This window comes from Camarhynchus parvulus, chromosome 4 (genome assembly GCF_901933205.1).
Source record: "Camarhynchus parvulus chromosome 4, STF_HiC, whole genome shotgun sequence".
Lineage (NCBI taxonomy): Eukaryota > Metazoa > Chordata > Aves > Passeriformes > Thraupidae > Camarhynchus > Camarhynchus parvulus.
In genome coordinates, this window is record NC_044574.1 from 47,051,465 (window position 1) to 47,070,069 (window position 18,605).

General features: G+C 39.5%; 1 protein-coding gene across 1 annotated transcript in view; it reads right to left on the reverse strand.

Annotated features, from left to right (window-relative positions):
- The window catches only part of COL25A1 (collagen type XXV alpha 1 chain), a 298,445-nt gene that overhangs the window by 91,074 nt on the left and 188,766 nt on the right, over positions 1–18,605 (reverse strand). Inside the window, exons 6-7 of the mRNA XM_030947161.1 lie at positions 11,062–11,088; positions 10,870–10,896 (exon numbers count right to left, since the gene is read on the reverse strand). Coding sequence (XP_030803021.1) covers positions 10,870–10,896; positions 11,062–11,088 — 54 coding nt within the window. The remainder of the gene's footprint in view (positions 1–10,869; positions 10,897–11,061; positions 11,089–18,605) is intronic.

An 18,605-nucleotide genomic window follows, 5' to 3' on the forward strand; every position in this document is an offset into this window, starting at 1 on the left:
CTGTTTAACATATGACATTCAGCACATAAATTGGTAGCACATAAACAACTAGGAACACTGAACATAAATCTACTGCTAGATTTTGGGTAGTCCATAATGGTCAAAGTTTTCAAGACATACACAGCAGTATTTTCATATCCATTTTTACCCCCTCAGTTGCTATATGCCACATATGTTTTCTCATATTCAACTCTACCAAGATGTGCAGAACTTGTACTGTACTGGCACAAAAAGGGAAGGGTGTGGTGATTGTGGCCTGCTGTCACACTATAAGGGGGTGAATTTTGCTCTCAGTTCAACACCTTTCTTGAGCTGCCTTGTAGGGTGTGAATTAAACCTTCTGATAAAGCAGTTGAGCAGTGAATTCCTAAAGAGGAGGAAATCCCTAAGTCCTCTCCCTGCCTTTAGCATAGCACACACTGTTAGAAGCAGAGGCTTGTTCAATGGCAGAGAGACATTAGGCTGAGGAACATTCCGTAAAATACATCCAGGGAGCTCTAAGGCCCCTTTATGGCCACAGAGCACCTTTATGAGGTAGAGTTGGCAGCACAGCCCCTCTGGGGGCTCCTCCTGGAGCAAAGAGCTGCCCCATGCCAGCCTAGCACCTCCTAAAGGGAAGGCTGTGCCCAGCTCTGGCTGCCAGGCAAGGGCCCTTCAGTGTGAAGGTTCTGCTGGTGCAGCCCATGTTGCTGTCGCACACGAGCTCTTTGCAGCCCAGCTGGCCTGCTGGGGAGCACCAACAGGCCAGGGCAGCCTGCCAGGTCTCTCAGCTGCAGCAGATTCTTTTAATGTGGCAAATACTTGCTCTTTTCATCACACCAGAGAGCTTGTGGATCACAAAGACTGCACCAGTCTTTACAAAAAAGGGAGAGTTACTTTTTGATGCATACATGTCTTCACTAGCATCTTGGAGTTGCATTTAGCATTTTTATTCCTGCTCTACATCCATGAGATGAAGCTGAGACTCTGTAAGTTGATCCTATAAAGCCAGTGGTTAAATGCAGCTTTCCCACTTCATTGGGATGAACCGCAATGTGGCTAACTGCATTGCTCAGTGACCTGAAATCTCCTCTTTAGAAACAAATAAACAGAAAGCAAAACCAAAAAAGGCTAAAACTCACAACATATAAAGGGACTCACTCCTGAGACACTGATAAGACTGGAATGATACATCATTTAGGAAACAGATGTATCAAGTTTTCATTTATCTTATTATGGAATATAAGTTAAAGAAGTTATTAGAGAGTAATGTGTCAGAATCTTTACATCTGTGACTCATTAGCCCTGCTGTGCACATGATCCATTTCTCCTCTAGATAAAACTGCAACAGCCATGTAATGAAAATGAGCACAAACAAGAAACCTACATAAGAAGAGAAATCTGAATAGCAAGCAATAAATGACATTTATTGAAAAAATGGAAAAACAGAAAATTTTTAAAAAACTTCATTTTTACTCATCAGCCTTTAGAATTAGAGCACAGTAATTTTCAGTTACCTCTAAATTAGTATATTAGCAATTTGATGTCTTAAACTCATTAATTTTTATTTATTTCATCTTCAACATGAAGGAGAACTGAGAATTAAGAAAGGCGCTTATTCAGAAAATACAGTGGTTTGTCATGAAAGATTTTCTTTCTCCTTGAGAAGAAATGAAAGACGTTGGAAAGATCTGTGTAGCTGTACACAGAACTATTTACATTCAGCACTGCACAGTCCAGCATTCCCAAAGCTTCCCAACACCACACAGGCAAGTTCAAGATTAGCTGTCAGTACTGCAGTGTTCTGCCTACATGAACAACACACGGGAAAAGGGTCCTTCCCATTATTCCTTCTGCAGCTTAGTTAATTCTTCCAGCTTGTTCCCAAGCAGGACAAAGCTTTCCTTCCTTTGCCCAAAGTGGTCATAATCTTAGACCTAACAGTCAGACACATGAAATGCCAGTTTGGACCTGGATCACCTCCCCATGAGTAACATGTATCTCTGGAGAGAGCCAGAAACATGGGAACGCTAAATGGAACCCAGAAAAGACACTACAATAGCTCCATAGTTTTTGCATGTGTGGGAGGCTTTAGAAGGCATTGCACCCTCTGGCATCCATGAAAGATAATGCTGGCACACAATGAGCTTCTAAAAGGGCATAAAAAGAGCTATCCTTCCCACAAAATGAGTTCTCTTCCTTTCCTGTCACTCTGCTATAAATATAGCCACAAATATCCCCTGGATCTGTTTTACTTTTTCCCTATCGAAGGCTGTTCTGAACGGCGGATTCAAAGTTACTCAATTTTCTCTTTATTTGGTTTGATTCTTGAACTGCACATAGGAAGGGTTCTTGTTCTGCACCCTGGGAGGCCCTAACAGAATACAAAACACTACAGTCATCAACAGCGACCACTGGTCTACTAAATTCCTCTGCTGACAGCTACTCAAGCTCACCCTGAAATGCTAGCTGGTTACAATTTCTAAATTAGCACAGTTGCTGCATGCCTCACTGCCATTTTTGCCCAAATGCCAAGCAAAACACAATGCCTGATGGAGGCCAACAGCCATGGGACAACATTACCCACCTGAAAGTGCAGGTAAAGCCTACTTGCCCCATACAATGGCTATTGAGAAAATCGAGGGATGCCAGAACATCGTAACATTCCCCCATCTGATATTTTACTTGGATGAAATAGTTCTCCTGTTACATTCATCACAGCCTTGAAGGATGTAATTCCCACTAGCTGTCCGAGATTTTGCACAGTACTCTCAACTTTGTCCATTGGTCCACATGAGGTCAATATTGTAAGGTCATGATAACCTTGTCAGAGGCAAGTATGATAACATTAGGCAGCAGTGTTACTGGTTTTACCCTGTGCTCCATGCACTCCAGTTTGACTACTGCATTTGCTCAGTATAGTAAATGTCGCAGTCCTCTCTAGGATTTTCCTTCTGACCTGCCAATAAACCCAAGCTGCACAAGCTTGCATGTTCCTGTGAAGACATGGTAAATGAGACAGGAATTACCACCTGCTGTTCTCTTGCACTTCCTAAGGTTACAGCCAGCTGCTGCTATTTCACATCAAATCACACAGGCTTCAGGCCAGAGTGATCCTGACACTCTTTATGGCTGCTCTGCCTCTCTCCAACACCACCTCCAGTTCTAATTAATCCCTCAGACTGAGTGCCAGTCCTGTGGCTAATTATTGTACCTGCCCTAGGGAATACAGTGTTTGGTATCACCCTGTACAGTGCCACGGACTCTCAGCAGGAGCTCTCTTATATAATCCCTTTTATCATAACCGCGGCTTTCTCCAGCAGCAAATCTGCTAACAAAACCAGTACACCACAACAAGACAAGAATCCAGAAATTCCTTTTCACTTAGGTAAACATTCAGCAAAGAGTTCTGATTTGAATACATTATATAATGATCCAGACTTTGCAAAAAAAAATAGTAAAAATGCAGTGTTTAAGATCTAGCACAAACAGATCACTGTAAAAGCATTATTTCCTATAATGACCTCTGTGAAATCTACCTGACACTGCATTCAAACTGAATAAAACTGGACAAAGCCAACACTTCTCTACTTTTGTCCTATTATTAGATGAATTTTCAGTGAGGAAAAATGTCTTTTCTACACAACTCAATTATGCGTTCTGATGAGTGATCACACATCTGACCTCCATAAAATATCCTTCCTGAAGGCAAACCTGCTACTCTCACTGAAAGTGGTGCTATGCATCCAGTTAACCCCAAGAAAAATTGGGCTTGGTCCATAACCAAGTTGGTTCTCAAAACAAAAATCTTCTCTCCTGGCTTATGTTTATCTTCAAATTTTTTACCTGCTGCAGTTATGTGATGCAGGTAAGTGGTTCAAGCTTCTTCTCTGATGTTCATTAGGACTGGATTAAATTTTTTAAGAGCCGTTTTCAATCAAATTTGTCTAATTCAAATGTTCAGTGCTACAGCACTTCTGTGTGACAGCTTTAGTTTGAGATACAACAACTGCATGATGTATTTTCAGCCAGAGCACAGGGTTGTAGAAAAAGGAACAGGATGTACAGAGACTTCCTTCCTCACCATTCCTCTGGCATTACTAAAAAGGGGCAAGATGCAAACCAAGCGGTGGAGAGTGAAGACACGCACTGCCCAGCTCTTAGGACGGGAATGACAACATCCTCTTCCCGGGAGCAGGTATGTGGCACTTTCTCTGGGGTGTCACAGCTGTTCTGCATTCCCCAGGGGAACTTCAGGAGCTGAACATCAAAGGCATAGCTTGGCCCTAGAGAGTCATTCACAGCCAAAAGGGCACTCCTGTGAACTCTGAGTCTCGAGTCTGAGTGCTCCAATGCTTTAGACAAAGTTGGCAGCCAGCACCATCTGAGTTCTTTCCCAACCTCTCCTAGTTACAGAGCCAAGTTACCTTGCTCCAATTTGTTACCCTAGTTTTGCCTTAATGGAAAACAGGGGAGCCACAACAGCCCAATGCCAGTGAAGTGCAGATAATTAATCCCAGGAATGGAGTAGGTAAATACCCCTGTTGCCTTCTGGCAGATAAGGAAAAAAGTCTTAGGAATTAAATTAACTGCTCACAGACAAATTGGCATTAAACCGGATGTCCAGCGGTTTTCTCAATGATTCTGCTTCAGTGAAAGTTGTGTTAACAGAAGGAATCACTAATGCTTTTTTAATGTTCTTATTGTGGCCCACTAAGAGTGCAGTTTGAAACAGTAGCTAGATACAGCTTACATAACTTGATCTACAATTTGATTTAAACAGGTCAATTAACAACAGAACAAACAACCATGAGTGCAATCACACTGCTAAAGTATGAAATTAAAGCAGCACTCTGTGTCTGCTATATGCTTGATGAAACATACAATAAAAGAGAAATATGCTTTTAGACATAAGAATCATCAAGTGCAGAAAAATTCACAGCATCAAATGGAATTTAAATTATGCAAAATTGTATTTAATTAACATAATACTTTCACTCTAATACTATACATTTTTGCTTTGACAAGATGTGGACTGAGGATCAAAATTATCAGCATGAAACATTTGGGAACAAATCTTCCTGTAACATAACTGATTTACATACATTCACTACAGTTAGCAATGTCAACCTGACCTCACTCCAAAAAACTGAGTTTTGCTTTTGGGGAAGGCAAGAAATCAGATTAGTTTATATACTACTATTTATTTGGTGAAGCAAATCTGTTCCTTTCTTAAAAAAAAACCAACAACAGCAATCAAACCAAAACCAAAACCCCTCATACAGTACAAAATAGAATGGCTTTAAAGAGGGGTGAAAAGTTAATGGTCATGGTTTAATCATCACTCAGTAATGAGTATTTTCTAATTTATGATTGAGGTGCTGATTCTAAGGAGATGAATACATGTTTTCCATGCATTGTCACTAGGCGCAGGAAAAGGCCCAAAATACTTATTATATATTTCCTAGAAACATATTAACTAATAATAATGCACATATATTTAAAGAAGGCTTTTTAAAATTTTCATTTAAAAAAATCAGGTCAAAATTTACTGCTTGCACACCATTAATTTCCCTTTAATATGGCATAGTTTATAAAAGTTGTGCCTATAATAGAATAAGTGAAGCAATACTTCAATTTGAAAAGAGAGCTCACATTTATATATACACACACATTTGTATTTAGTTATTTCAGTAAATAGACTGCTTCCAGGACTACTTTTGTCAATATTAGGGAATTTTGAAGTAGTCTATTAGCATAGAAGAGTAGAAGTTGCAAAGCAATGATTTCTCTATACGAGGCAGCAAACAAGTAGCAAATATATTAAAAGTAAACAGGGGAAAGGGTTAACTAGAAAAGAACATTATACCTCCATCTCAACCTAACTGTTTTAACAAGACTCAAGGAATGTTTTTAATCTTCAAGCCAATAAGGGTTAACAAAATAAAATAAACTTCTGAGTTCCTGTCTTTTCTAGAACTTCATCTTTCCTGCTTAAGATATCTTGGAGATTTTATCAGTTCTGTGCCATCCCAGCCAACAGGAAAATTTATTTAAACATAAAAAAAGTAGAAAATTATTTTATGGAAATACCTAAGTGTGGCTTCTGGGTGCTATCTCATTTCACCTAGACCAAAACCAATTTAAAACCAGCTTCTAGCTAACAATTTCTAGCCCTGATAAGCAAGAAATCTTTTACGTATCCGAGATAAAGGACGGAAGATATTTATAATGTCATTTACAGATAGCTGAGAAAACACTAAGAATCATAGAGTCACTAAAGTTGGAAAATACCTCCAAGATCATCAAGCCCAACTTCCAACTGAACACCACCCTCATCCACTAGGCAGGTCACCTGGTCATGAAAGAATAACAGGTTGGCCAAGCAGGATCTGCTTCTCCTGAATCCATGCTGGCAGGGCCTCATCCCCTGGATGTCCTGTACATGCTGCATGATCTTATCCAATATGATCTGTTCCATAACTTTTCCCGGCACTGAGGCGAGGCTGACAAACCCACAGTTCTCCAGATCCTCTTTCTGACCATTCTTGTAGCTGGGTGTCACCTGGTCAACCTCCAGTCATCTGGGACTCCCACAGGTGGCCAGGACTGATGATAAATGATGGAGAGTGGCCTGGCCAGCTCTTCCACCAGCTCCCTCAGCACCTTCATGTGAAACCCATCTGGCCCCAGAGATGTGTCAGCTTCTAAGTGGCACAGCGGGAATAACTACTTCCTCCTGGATTGCAGGGGGTCTCTTCAGATCCCCATCCCTGTCAGCCACATCAGGGGGCTGGTTGCCCTTGGGACAACCAGTCTTTCTGTTGCAGACTGAGGCAAAGAACGCATTAAGTACCTCAGCCTTTCCCTCATTCTTCATGACAACATTCTCCTCCACATCCAGTAAGACACTCCATACTAGCTGTTCTGTTCCCAAACACGTACCTCTGAAGACCTATTTCCATTACCAAGATGCAGTCTCTACTTGGACAATACATCCTTTGAAATCCTACCATCATGAAATTTTCAAAGGCTTTATTTTTAATTGGACTAAAGCTGAACAACTGTAACTGAGCAGCCTCGTATCACCATTTACTCTAACAGTCCACAGGCTAAACTCCATCATTTTTAATTTTCTCATGGTTCAGTACAGTAAAGTAAATCTCCATGGACATTTCATGAAGCTATGCCCTCTGCAAAAAGAAGAGCATCCAAAAGATACACTAACATTACCATTTCTTACACTGGTATCAAGGAAAGCTAGTTCTGCATTTGACCTAAATGTTTAATCAACCAGAACTTTAGAGTAATTAGAGATCTGATATAAAAATACATGAAGAGATAAAAAAACAAATAAATTCCAAATAAGATCAGGACTCACCATCACTACCTTATTGGTGGTCTCGTGTGATGAAAAGCTATACTAACTTGCTGCTCAAACTCACACTCAGGACATGAATTTCTGTATCACTCACGCTACTAGAATATGTTTCGGCTCATATTTTCTACACAATATGGACATTGGTAGATCAAGCCACGTGGCATTACGAACTAGAACCCTTATGCCATCTCTGCTCAATGAAGGAGACTGATCCACAGACTACTTCTGAACACTTAAGAAAACTCCTCAGATTCTTTAAAAAAAACCAAAAACAAACAAAACAAAACAAAACAAAAAAACACAAACAAACAAAAAAAACCCCCAAAAAAAAAAAAACAAAACCAAAAAAACCCACAACAACAACAACAACAAAAACCTCAAAAACCCAGCCACATTTTTCTAAAAATACAAGTCCCTGACCTCTGGCTGGTATTTGCATGGCTGAGTTCTTAGTGTATGACTCTGTTGAAGGAATTTTCAAGAAAATCTGAACTTCCAAGCAGTTCAGTATATATTCTACATGTCCAGTGACTGTGAACATTTTGAGATAACAGATTACTATTTTTATGGTTTTTAAATTATTTCAGAAAAAACGGTCCCTCAAAAATCTCATGGTGAAAAAATTTAGGTTGGAGAGAAAACAACAATATCTTTGCCTCTTGAAATATGTTTTCACAAATACCTTTCTGTTTTCTTATCAGCAGATTTTTAAAAGTTTAAGGTCTCATCTTGACTTGGACAGTCTTTACATTTTATTTTCATTTATTTTACAAAAATGCCTGGAGGAAAGAAAACAGCTTTTCTAAAGAAAAAGAGTAATTTTGAAATTTCAGTCATAGCTTGGAACACTAACAGTTTTTGCTAAGTTAAACGCTTGTTTCAAGCCAGTATGTAAAAATATAAACCCAAAGAAACTTCACGCTCCTTACCTGTAAAAGATGAATTAGCACTAAAACGTTCACTGCTCTAAGATATTATATCCAATCTGTCTGCAAACTTGTCAAATCCAAGTGTTAATGTCATGCCCCAGTTACTTTCAGGTACAATATTTCTCAAAAATAATATTGTATGCCATTACCTCCAAACCCATTTATTTTACACATGCAGTGATGGAAAACTGTGTGCAAAGGTAACCAACCAGGACTAAATGGGTTTAGTTTCATTTGGTGCATGAGTGGCTTACACATAAAAATTCTATTAATTATATTGTAAATTCCCCGGTGCAGCAGGTTGAGCAGACTCACCCTGAAGACAGTTATCAGAAGAGATAACTGCTGTACCATGAAACATAAAATGGTCAGAGGCTTCATGGTACTTATTACTTGTGAAATATGGAGGGGAATAAAGGAGAAGAGGCTGTAGAACACATTAAGAATAGATTAAGGGAAAACCAACAACACTGGGCAAATTTCCCAAGTTCAATCCATATACTTAAAAAGGAGGTATGTTACTACAACCTCCATTGACTAAAGAGTTGGTGAAGTTTCAGCTTGTCCAGAAGATGCTAATCTTCACCTCTTCCTCCCCACTGCTGACCTTATTGAATTCCTTTTCTGTAATCAGATACAGAATTCAGACTCAAGTGCCAGTTGCTGCTGCAGATACAACTTTTGTGATGTCCTTATATAAAAATTCCTCAGGTTGGATATTTTCTGCTTTTTATCTGCACTTGATTTACCAAACCCACAAACAGTCATAACCATAATTCGTATGGCTCAGTAACGACTCTACTGCCTTCCTGTATATGGAGTATGTCTTGGCAAAGTAGGACTCAACAATCTCTGTGTAGCAGAGGTCTCATTGCAGTAATACTGACCAAACCTGCATCTTATTCTTGGGCACTGCCAACACCTCCAGACTAGGGACTTATGCTTAACCATTTAACAGTTCTTACATCTCTTCAACATTTTGCCAGGATTTCTGCATCATCATTCCCTTGTGTTGATACCACTTCATTTGTCCTCCAGTGTTCAGACCTCTGGGGCTTTCCCTGGAAACTTCTCTGACAGTCATAATTCCAGATTCTTATCTTCAGCTATGTAATGCTCTTCACAACATTCCTCTTCCATATTTGTAATTGCACTCCTCCCTGATACTGCCATCAAATTTTCCCTCCTGTTTTTTTGAATCTAAAGCCTGTGAATGTGAATTAAGAACATGCATTCTTCTGCATGTAAGGACACTTAGTGTGAGCACTGGCACTCAAGCCTGTCTTATGCCACCTGAATTGAGCATCCTCTCCTAAGCCACAGGCACAGCACTCCTCTCCTCCCCTGCATCTCTCTCTCCTCACATTCCCTGCAAAGCTCTGTAGCACAGAACCAGACAGAATACACAGCCCAGCATGACTTCTGAGAGAGACACTAAATTTGCTTAAAAGTTAAAAGGAAATTTTTACACTATTCAGAACCTTTAATTTTTATATTAGTTCTCTACAAAATAGCATGTTGCTGTCATTGTTACTCTCTACTTTCTTTTCTATTTATTTAAGTAGTTTTCCAACTCGTACTGAGTTTCAACTGAAATAATATTTAAAGATGTTCACTCTCAAGCTGGTGACCTTATGATGTGCAGCCCTAGCACCAAGCATAACAGGGCACCCTGGCAGTTAACAGAACATCAAAATCAGCTGTAAAAGCATGTTGTGACTTTAGATAATCTTATTGCTGAAAAAAAATGTAAAATCCAATTAAATCAAATTATATGAAACAAAACAGTAGAATGAAATAAAGCCGCAAATTCAAAATATTTAACAAAGTTAACAGAAGAAAATAATCCATGGAACATACTGTTATGGGAAAAATTATAAACATGTAACCAAAGAGAGTTCCTATATCATCTGAACAATGTAACCAAGTGTTTTCTAATGAAGCACAGATGTAAAGAAGAGTGCACTAGCACAGCCAATCCATTCGAACTTACACCCCTGTATTCCTCTACTTCTCTGTTAAAATAAACATGATATTTAGAAACTAAAAGAACATTCTCATTTCTTCAATTAAACCATGTTCTGTCTGGATTGTAACTACAAGGTGATAATATTATTATTATTAAAAATATTAAATACATATATGTCAGGAAAAAAGCTAATACATGCATACATTATATTTGTTTATCATTCACTAAATATTAGCTACATTTTACGTGAAATCTAGAAGTATATTTATTAGAAACCCTCTGGCCCTCTGCATTGTGGAAGCCCATGCATGGCATGAACACATTGCTGGGGAAACTGAATGGTGTGGTTAGGAAAGCCAGTTTTATACAGCAGAGCAAAATCACTGTGGAACCTGCATCCACCCACAATGGAAACTTTACACTTTGGAATCACCCAAATCTTCCCAGACACTTCCTGCTCACGTTACTGTCCTGCAGACACTTCAACATGCAGGGTAAATGCAGCTAATAAGCATAATTAGCTCAGACAGTGTATTTTAATTTAGTTTTGCACTAAAGACTAATTGCCTACTCAGCGAAGGGGAAGTGGAACATTTTTTTAAGATGCTTACCCGAGGGCCCTGATCACCTTGATCTCCCTGCAAAGTGGAAAGATGAGATGATAGGTTTAACACAGCATCTGTGTGCTACCCAGCTCTCTTACATAATCTAACATTTCACTGCATCAATACAAACAGTCTCTTGAGTTCATGCTGGGAGGGCTTTCCAGTCACCTTGTACGAATCACTCAAATACCAACTCACCTTCTCGCCTTTTGGACCAGGAGGGCCCTGAAAGAAACAAAGACAAAGATTATTTACTGATGTTGATGAATTCCTGGGATACAGCAAGAAACAGGTCTGTGTCAATCTGCAATTTCTTCCCAACAATATATTTTCCTATAATTTTTAACTCCGAATGCCAGTGCTATTCCAGAGATGGCTTCTTCACTGCACTAATAATAGGAACTGCACACCATTTCTTGAATAGTTTGCTAATGTATATCATTGACTGAATCAGTCTATTCAGACAAGCAAAACTATGCCTGAAATGGCAAAATATCTACAGATTTCACTTAGAGACAATAGTTTATCTCCTATCAGATAAAAAAAAAAATTTCTTAGACTGTAAAAGTTCTTTGTAAGAGCACTTAATAAATTCGAATACATATAAATCTGTCATGTATTTTGGCACCCTCCTTGTATCAGATTGCCAAAGAAAAATGGATCTGAAATTCTAAAAGTAGGGTTTTCATTCCTTTCTTTGGCAATACCAATGTTTAGTCTCAAGCAGACTTTTTAGGCAAAATGAGCACTTTGTGTAACATGATTTTGCGGGAGTATAACTTTTAGTTACTTACCACCCAACAAACAGTAAGGTGACAGAATCACAAATAGGAAGTCCTTTCCTATTCAATTTTTATTAAGCACTTCTCAGAAAGCTAGCAGCAGCTTTCTAAACCACTAGTTTTTCAGGTTAGTATCTTGTGAATAAAAATGCTATCAGTCTGCAAAAGACTGCCTGCTTACACAGTGCAGACTCTACCTCCAGCTTTCTGAAAGATATGCAGGTGTTTCATTACAAAGAAAGACCTGAGATACATATGAAAGCCGCTGTAAACAGAGAAGGAGCCATTCAAGCCAGCATGGTTCACTGTGATAACACAAAGAGAGTGTGTGGCAGTGTGTGTGTGTGTTTGTGAGGGTTTATGCAGAACAAGAAAAGATTGTCACTAACAACACTGGTAAAAAATTCATGTGGTTCACATAAATACAATGGAATGGAGGTCGGTCTGCTGTATATTAAAGACGTGATCAACCACAGGCAAGTCTTTGAGAATCCCTGTTGTAGCCAATTTTCTGCTTAGTTTTAAGGGCTTCTGACGCATGCCAGAGGAAAGCATCTGCTGCTGAATCAAAGGAATTCAAGCATATGCCTCTCCTTCCACGACCTGCCATCTCTTCTGTCTGCTGCAGACGACACAGAAACAAGTCTGCCTCCTGATGTCCCCAAGTCTCCTTCAGGAAGCACAGTGCTCACTGCCAGCTGAGTGGAAACTATCTGCTCAATTAACTGTGACCCCTGCCCACTTTGCATTGCCCTGCAAGCACTCAGCCTCTTTAAAAACAAATTAAACAAAATAATTTAATTACTAGATACAACCTGGCTGCACCTTTAACGTCTCTCCATATATTTTTGTTTTAATGCTTTAAGCCCTACTGTCCTTTCCCAGTTCACATAAATATATACTGAAAACTAAGTGCAGCACTGTCAACTTTTAGCTGCAGTCTCCACATATATGTACTGTGACATGACATTGCAGTAGAGCAGGTCTGCTCTAAAGCTTACACATACATGCCACTGAGCTTGTGAATTTGTGAACTCACACCATCAGTAACACAGTAATTGCACGATGGGAAGAAGTAAAATCAGTCAGTGCAGGCTGTTGGTGCCTTCTCCACAGCGAACACAAAGCACAAGTGAAGGCCTGTGCTCACATGTTCTGCCTCCTTGAATCACCAAGCCATTACTGGCTCTGAATATCTCACTGGCTGCAAAGTGCAAATAGCATGACCCCCATCTGCTACAGTCAGAATCCTATTTCTCAGGCCTTAGGCATGAAATGATAGGTAACGCACGACACGACTGAGATGTAAACAGATGTTGTCCTGTGGGAGCTGGTGCTGCCTTCATTTAGATGCTCAATGCCGCTCTTACGCCCAAGAGCGGCCCTGCCCTGCTTCTGATGGGTTTTGGCTCCTAACTTTTCTGAGGCATGCTTGCCACAGCTCTGCCTGTTGGAAGAAACTACAACAGGAGAGATCACATCAGCTGCCTGAACCAAGCTGGCTCACTGGAACAGAAACAAGTTAGAGCTGACATGAGGGGCTCAGCCACCAGATCTGCAGGGCTACTGCACTGTCTCCCTGCCACGACTGCTGGCAATTACGCTCAGCCATCACCAGTGTACAACTGGCCCTTTCCTCTGCATATTCTCTGCATATTCTCCTCTACTGAGAGTTCTCTGAAAGTACAACCTATACCCAAACATGCTTTTTAATAAGACTGAATCATATCTCTTTTTTTTCCCTCCTTCTTCTGTGCAGGATTTTCTGAAAACGGTCTGTGCACATCATAATCAGATTTTGTTTTGTTTTTTATTGCTTAGTGTTTTCCCTCCCTGAGTGGCACACACCATCATCTCTAACAAGTCACCCTTCCAGCACACAAATTTTTCATAAAAGTCTTCATAAACATCTGACAATTTTATTGTACCTGGGGTGAAAAACAGCTTTTCAAAAGCCCACAAAAGCACTCCTGGTGTGAACATTCTCACAAATTTCTTCACTTGTATTTGCAATGCTTTTTCTTTCTGCAAGAGTCTTGAAAAGCAAACAAACAAATGCAAATAAAAATGGTTCTTTTGGATGCAAGTGAGGAGAACCAGTGGGGTTTCATCAAAATAAAAATTAATGGAATACTTTCATGGCTTGTTCACCCATCTCTGGCTTTCCCCCCACTGTTTCAATTGTCCTCTATTGTTTTTGCAACTTTAACCAGAAAATTCCTATCTTCAGCCTTTGACATCTTCTTTCCATTTGTGCTGAAAAATTCTCCCAAGGTTTTTACTGCAGAGTTTATTAGTGTGTGTACACGGAGTGGAGGCAGGGAGGAAAAAAAATCTGAGGGAAAGTTGGGTTTGTGGGGGTGGGGTGTAATTAGGAGACAGATTTGTTTAAAGGAGGGCAAGGTTTCTTCTGTTTAAGGGTACAGACACAAAGCACAGAGTGAGTAAAATAACACTAGTTTTGTAGGCCACAGCATGGACTTGCTGCTTTTTTTCCCAGGGAGACTTCTGTGCTTTGGTTTATGAGATGGCAGAGATCAAGCCACGAGCTGCTGAACAAATGTGAAAGCATTTTGTGTAAGTTATATGAAACGTCTGAGGTCAGAGCATTTCTGAAATAACTTCACAGTGTTTTCACTGGAAACAGAGGCTCTTTTCTCAAAGTGTAATTATCTACTCCAGACAACTATACATTTCCAAGGAGAGTTTATAGCCTGTTTCACATAAGCAAGGCCTTGTAAATCTCAAACACATGCAAAATCTGCATTCATAATTAGGCAAAAAATACTACTGTTTTTAAAACAAGGTCTCCTACAGCAGACTGAAAGGCCTCCAGGCACCTGCCAGCTAAGAAAAGAGCTGAAATCGGGGTCAAATCCAAAAACCAGCCATATTCAGGACTGCTGACAGGTGACCCCCTGCCTCTATTTTTTTTGCTATCAAAATCCCATTTCCATATTCTGATGAAATTTTACATTACTATAAATAGGAACAGAAAGTCAAGAGAATGCAATAAACAGGAACAGAAAGTCAAGGGAATGCAATACGAGAAAACAGGAGACTGATCCTTGCAGTCTTCATCAAGCAACATTTCCTTATAATTAATTGAGTGTGATCAGCATGATTTTTTCCACACAGATAAAATTTTGTAATTCATTCCCTGAAAGATGCTAATTTTGAATTCCACCCTTGAGGCCATTGCCACCTATATAGTTTTGCAAAAGTTACATCCAGAGACCTCTTAAAAAGCTAGTAGTTGACTTATATTGGTTTTATAAACATTCATAATTATCAAAATTCTCTTACAGATATATTGTCTCCATATACCTATTGCTACAGATCTGCCTTTAGCCATAATACAGGAAGTTCTGCTGCAAACTCACCCAAAAGGCTCCAAGCATTGATGGGACAGCAGAACTGAAAACAGTAAGGGAGTCTTAGTACAGAGTACAAAGCAACGTTGAAGGTTCTGTAAAAAGCTCCGCAGTCAGCGGAGAGGAGTGGAGATTGTTCCTGACTGTTAGACAGCCCATACGATACCTCTGTGAAAAGGACCAGCCAGTCCCCAGCACAAGCTGGTGACAACCAACCAACCAGCCAATAGAATCAGTTGGACTGTGACAATCCCAGCTCCCATTGGGATCATCCACCCTCACAGCTCCTAAGGAATACGACATGCCAAATCTGACAGCTCCCATCAGACGGAGCTCCCACAGAAGACACAGGTGATAATAACCTTTCAGACACAGTCACTGCTTTCCTACATTCCCACCACAACAGTCACAGGCTAAGGCAAGCTGGCAGCTGGAGGACTGAGTGTAGTTTGCAAGGTTCAGCCTTCATTTTCATTTGGGACTGAGGGGTGTACAGTGCAGTCATCCCTACCAGCAGCCACAGTGTGACTGGCAGCCTGAGGCAACAGCAGCCTTGCAGAAAGGAACAGAAACGTGAACCAGCTACTCCAATATCACCCAGACCAATTCAAAAAGGGAATCAATCTCCCAGCTTAGTTTAACCATGTTTTCACAACTAAACAGCATGCCATACATTGCCTAAGTTAATTCAATATTGCAGATTAAGGGTAAAAGGGGGCTTTAGCATGTAACAACAAAATAATCAGATACAAAAGCTGAACTTTCTTTCTTTGAAACTTGACTCATGACTTTGATGAATTACAAGAATCTGACTGGAACAACAATCTGCAGCCTATCCTGTAGCTGCTGAAAAATATTAGGATCAGATATGCTGAATCACAGGAGGGTTACACAGAGCATTATGAAACACCCCTGTGCATCATAACTATTCCAAAATTCCTACACTCATTTCAGTCTTGTGTCCACTATGAAAACTGAACTACTACTGAACTACTGAGGCAATGTGGTTTTGGCATCTGCTGAGCTTGGCCATGTTTTCAGCCAGTGTTTACATATGCTAGTTTACAACGCCAACATTTCACCTTGCAACAATTTTACAAGTACTCAGAAGAATTTTCAGTGAATCTGAACAGTTTCTACTGCTGAAGTGCTTTCCTTTTTACATGTTTTATTGTCCTCCTATAGAATGACTGACTTATGGTGAAAACTTCAACCAACCACCTCTCAAAGGACTCGTAATAATATCTTCTTTTCTTCCCTTATATTCTGAAGTTTTTGTTAAAAATCCTAAGGCAGAGAAAAAGAAACCTAAATTTTTGACACAAAAAGGGTGGCTGCCTTAAACAACATTATGTAAATGATTTAAGCTGAGAAACATAAAACTGATTTATATAGCAATCTAGATAAACAGCTCCGTTAACATTCACAACAAGCAAATTATAAATGACTCCTGCTGTAAATTCATACAACTGTATTCAAAAGTCAGTGATTTATAGCCATATATAAATCAGACAAGTTTATAAACTACAGGCAGGAGAATACAGTCTACCCAAAATGTGTCAAGAAACCATTTAGACATTCATTTAGACATTCATTTCTCATGCAGTGCTCTAGCCGAGGTTGTGACAGGGTGCCTTTTTTTGAAACTTATCATGCTGTTCACAAAAACCAGCAGGTCACACTAGAAGCTGCAGAAAGGTCGCTGCTAACTCACTAATCCAGGAGCCAGGAAAAAGCACAAGGCCCAGTGTCCCAGGCAAGAACCTCCTAAAGGGGATCTCCTCTTCCTCTCTCTGATATTCTTTCTTTGATTAATCAGTAAGACTGTCATTTTCTCCTCACCCTTCCTTCTACAGACAAATATAAGGTTTTTCTTTGAAAGCCGCAACAACAGCCCTACAAAGATTCTATGGTACAGAGGGTACGTGACTATGTATCCATTGCCTGAGCATGAAGAAACAAGGATCAGCTTTACTAATTCCACAAATTAATTTAAGTAAACATTATGATTCAAATCTGCTAAGTTTCTTGTGTGTCAAGTACCTGCTGTATGTGACAGTAAGACCAATTATATGGTGGCAGAAAAAAGTGGCACACTCTTAAAGAAAAGAAAATGGCTTCTGGGAAACTCAAAAGCCTTCTGACTGTCACTCACTTACTCCTCTGTACATTGTACTCTGTACTTACTGCACTGTAATACATGTATTTCCTGAATCTCGGCCCTCATTCCCTGGTCCACAATGCACCTTCCTGTTCTCCTACTTGTCAGATAAGCAGAAATTCACTAATAATGTTAGAGATTTGATGCAATACTGTAAAAAAAACCCCGAAAAAACAAAAAAAACAACCAAAAAATCCACACCCCAAAGGAAATGCCATTCTTGTAAACTGACAAAACAGGAGATAAAAGTACAGATGAAAAAACCTAATATTGCTGTATCTATCATGTTATTAAAAAAACAACCAGAGCTTCTGATTTCAATAACAGGAAAGAAGGATGATTGTGAGGAAGATACAAACACAATCTTTGTTACTTCAAAATCACAGAAACACAAAAAATTTTGGCTGGAACTCAGAACTGCAGAAAGACATAAACAAAATACAACTGATTTGGGCCCTACAGAACCAAAATTCAGAAAGCAGATTGAACAGGAAGCCTTTTTTTCTATTATAACTACTATTATATTTGCTATTTCCACTGCAGTGTCAGGATTTTTTAGAGTTCAATCTATGATTTTTAACAATATTTTTAATTACAACATAGTATCAGCTTCAGTGTTCAATATTTGGTTTATAAAACATTTCACAAATGAGACATTTTTGATACAGATTGGTTGAGGCTTCCTACTCTTCCACCCATACTCCAGCAGATCCCTGTCTCATTAGATGTCCACCTGAGACTTGAAAAAGCATCACATGCTCCCTTAGAATCAGCAAACAGTTTGGGTTGGAGGGGTTTAAAAGTCATTTAGTCCATGCCCCCTGCAATGAGCAGGAGGTACTTCAACTTGACCATTAAGTAAGTACTTTTTACACTTCCTTTGGTAGATTTTTATTGACAGGCCAGTTCTCTCATTTATTCCTAAAAGTTTAGTAAGAAAAAGCTCCTCATTGGGAGTTAACAACTTCTTTTATTTCCAGAAACAGTAGTTCATATTACAATGTTTCAGCTATTTTCACCCTAAAACTTGGACAGTAGCTTTTATAATTCAAACACCTCCAGTGTTTCCCTGACTTTTTACCAGCCTGGTAGATCATTCAAGTGAAATGACAGTGCCCTTTGCTCATTTAATGTCTTTTTTTTTCTTTTTTAATTAAAAGAACCTTTGTGATGAGGATGGCAGGCTGAACTTCAGCTATTCTGAAGGAAACAGACAAAGGATGAAAGCAAGGGAAGGGGGGAGTTTCAGAGCAATGGAGATTCACCACTGCCACTCACTACCTACAGGAGAAGTACCTATGGTCATCAAAATACATCTTCCAAGCTCCCTAGCCTTTTGGATATTTCAACTTTGCTGTCTGCATTACTACTCTGTGATGAAATAGCATCCAAGTATCTACCAAGCAGATCCTCCTTTGACCAGCA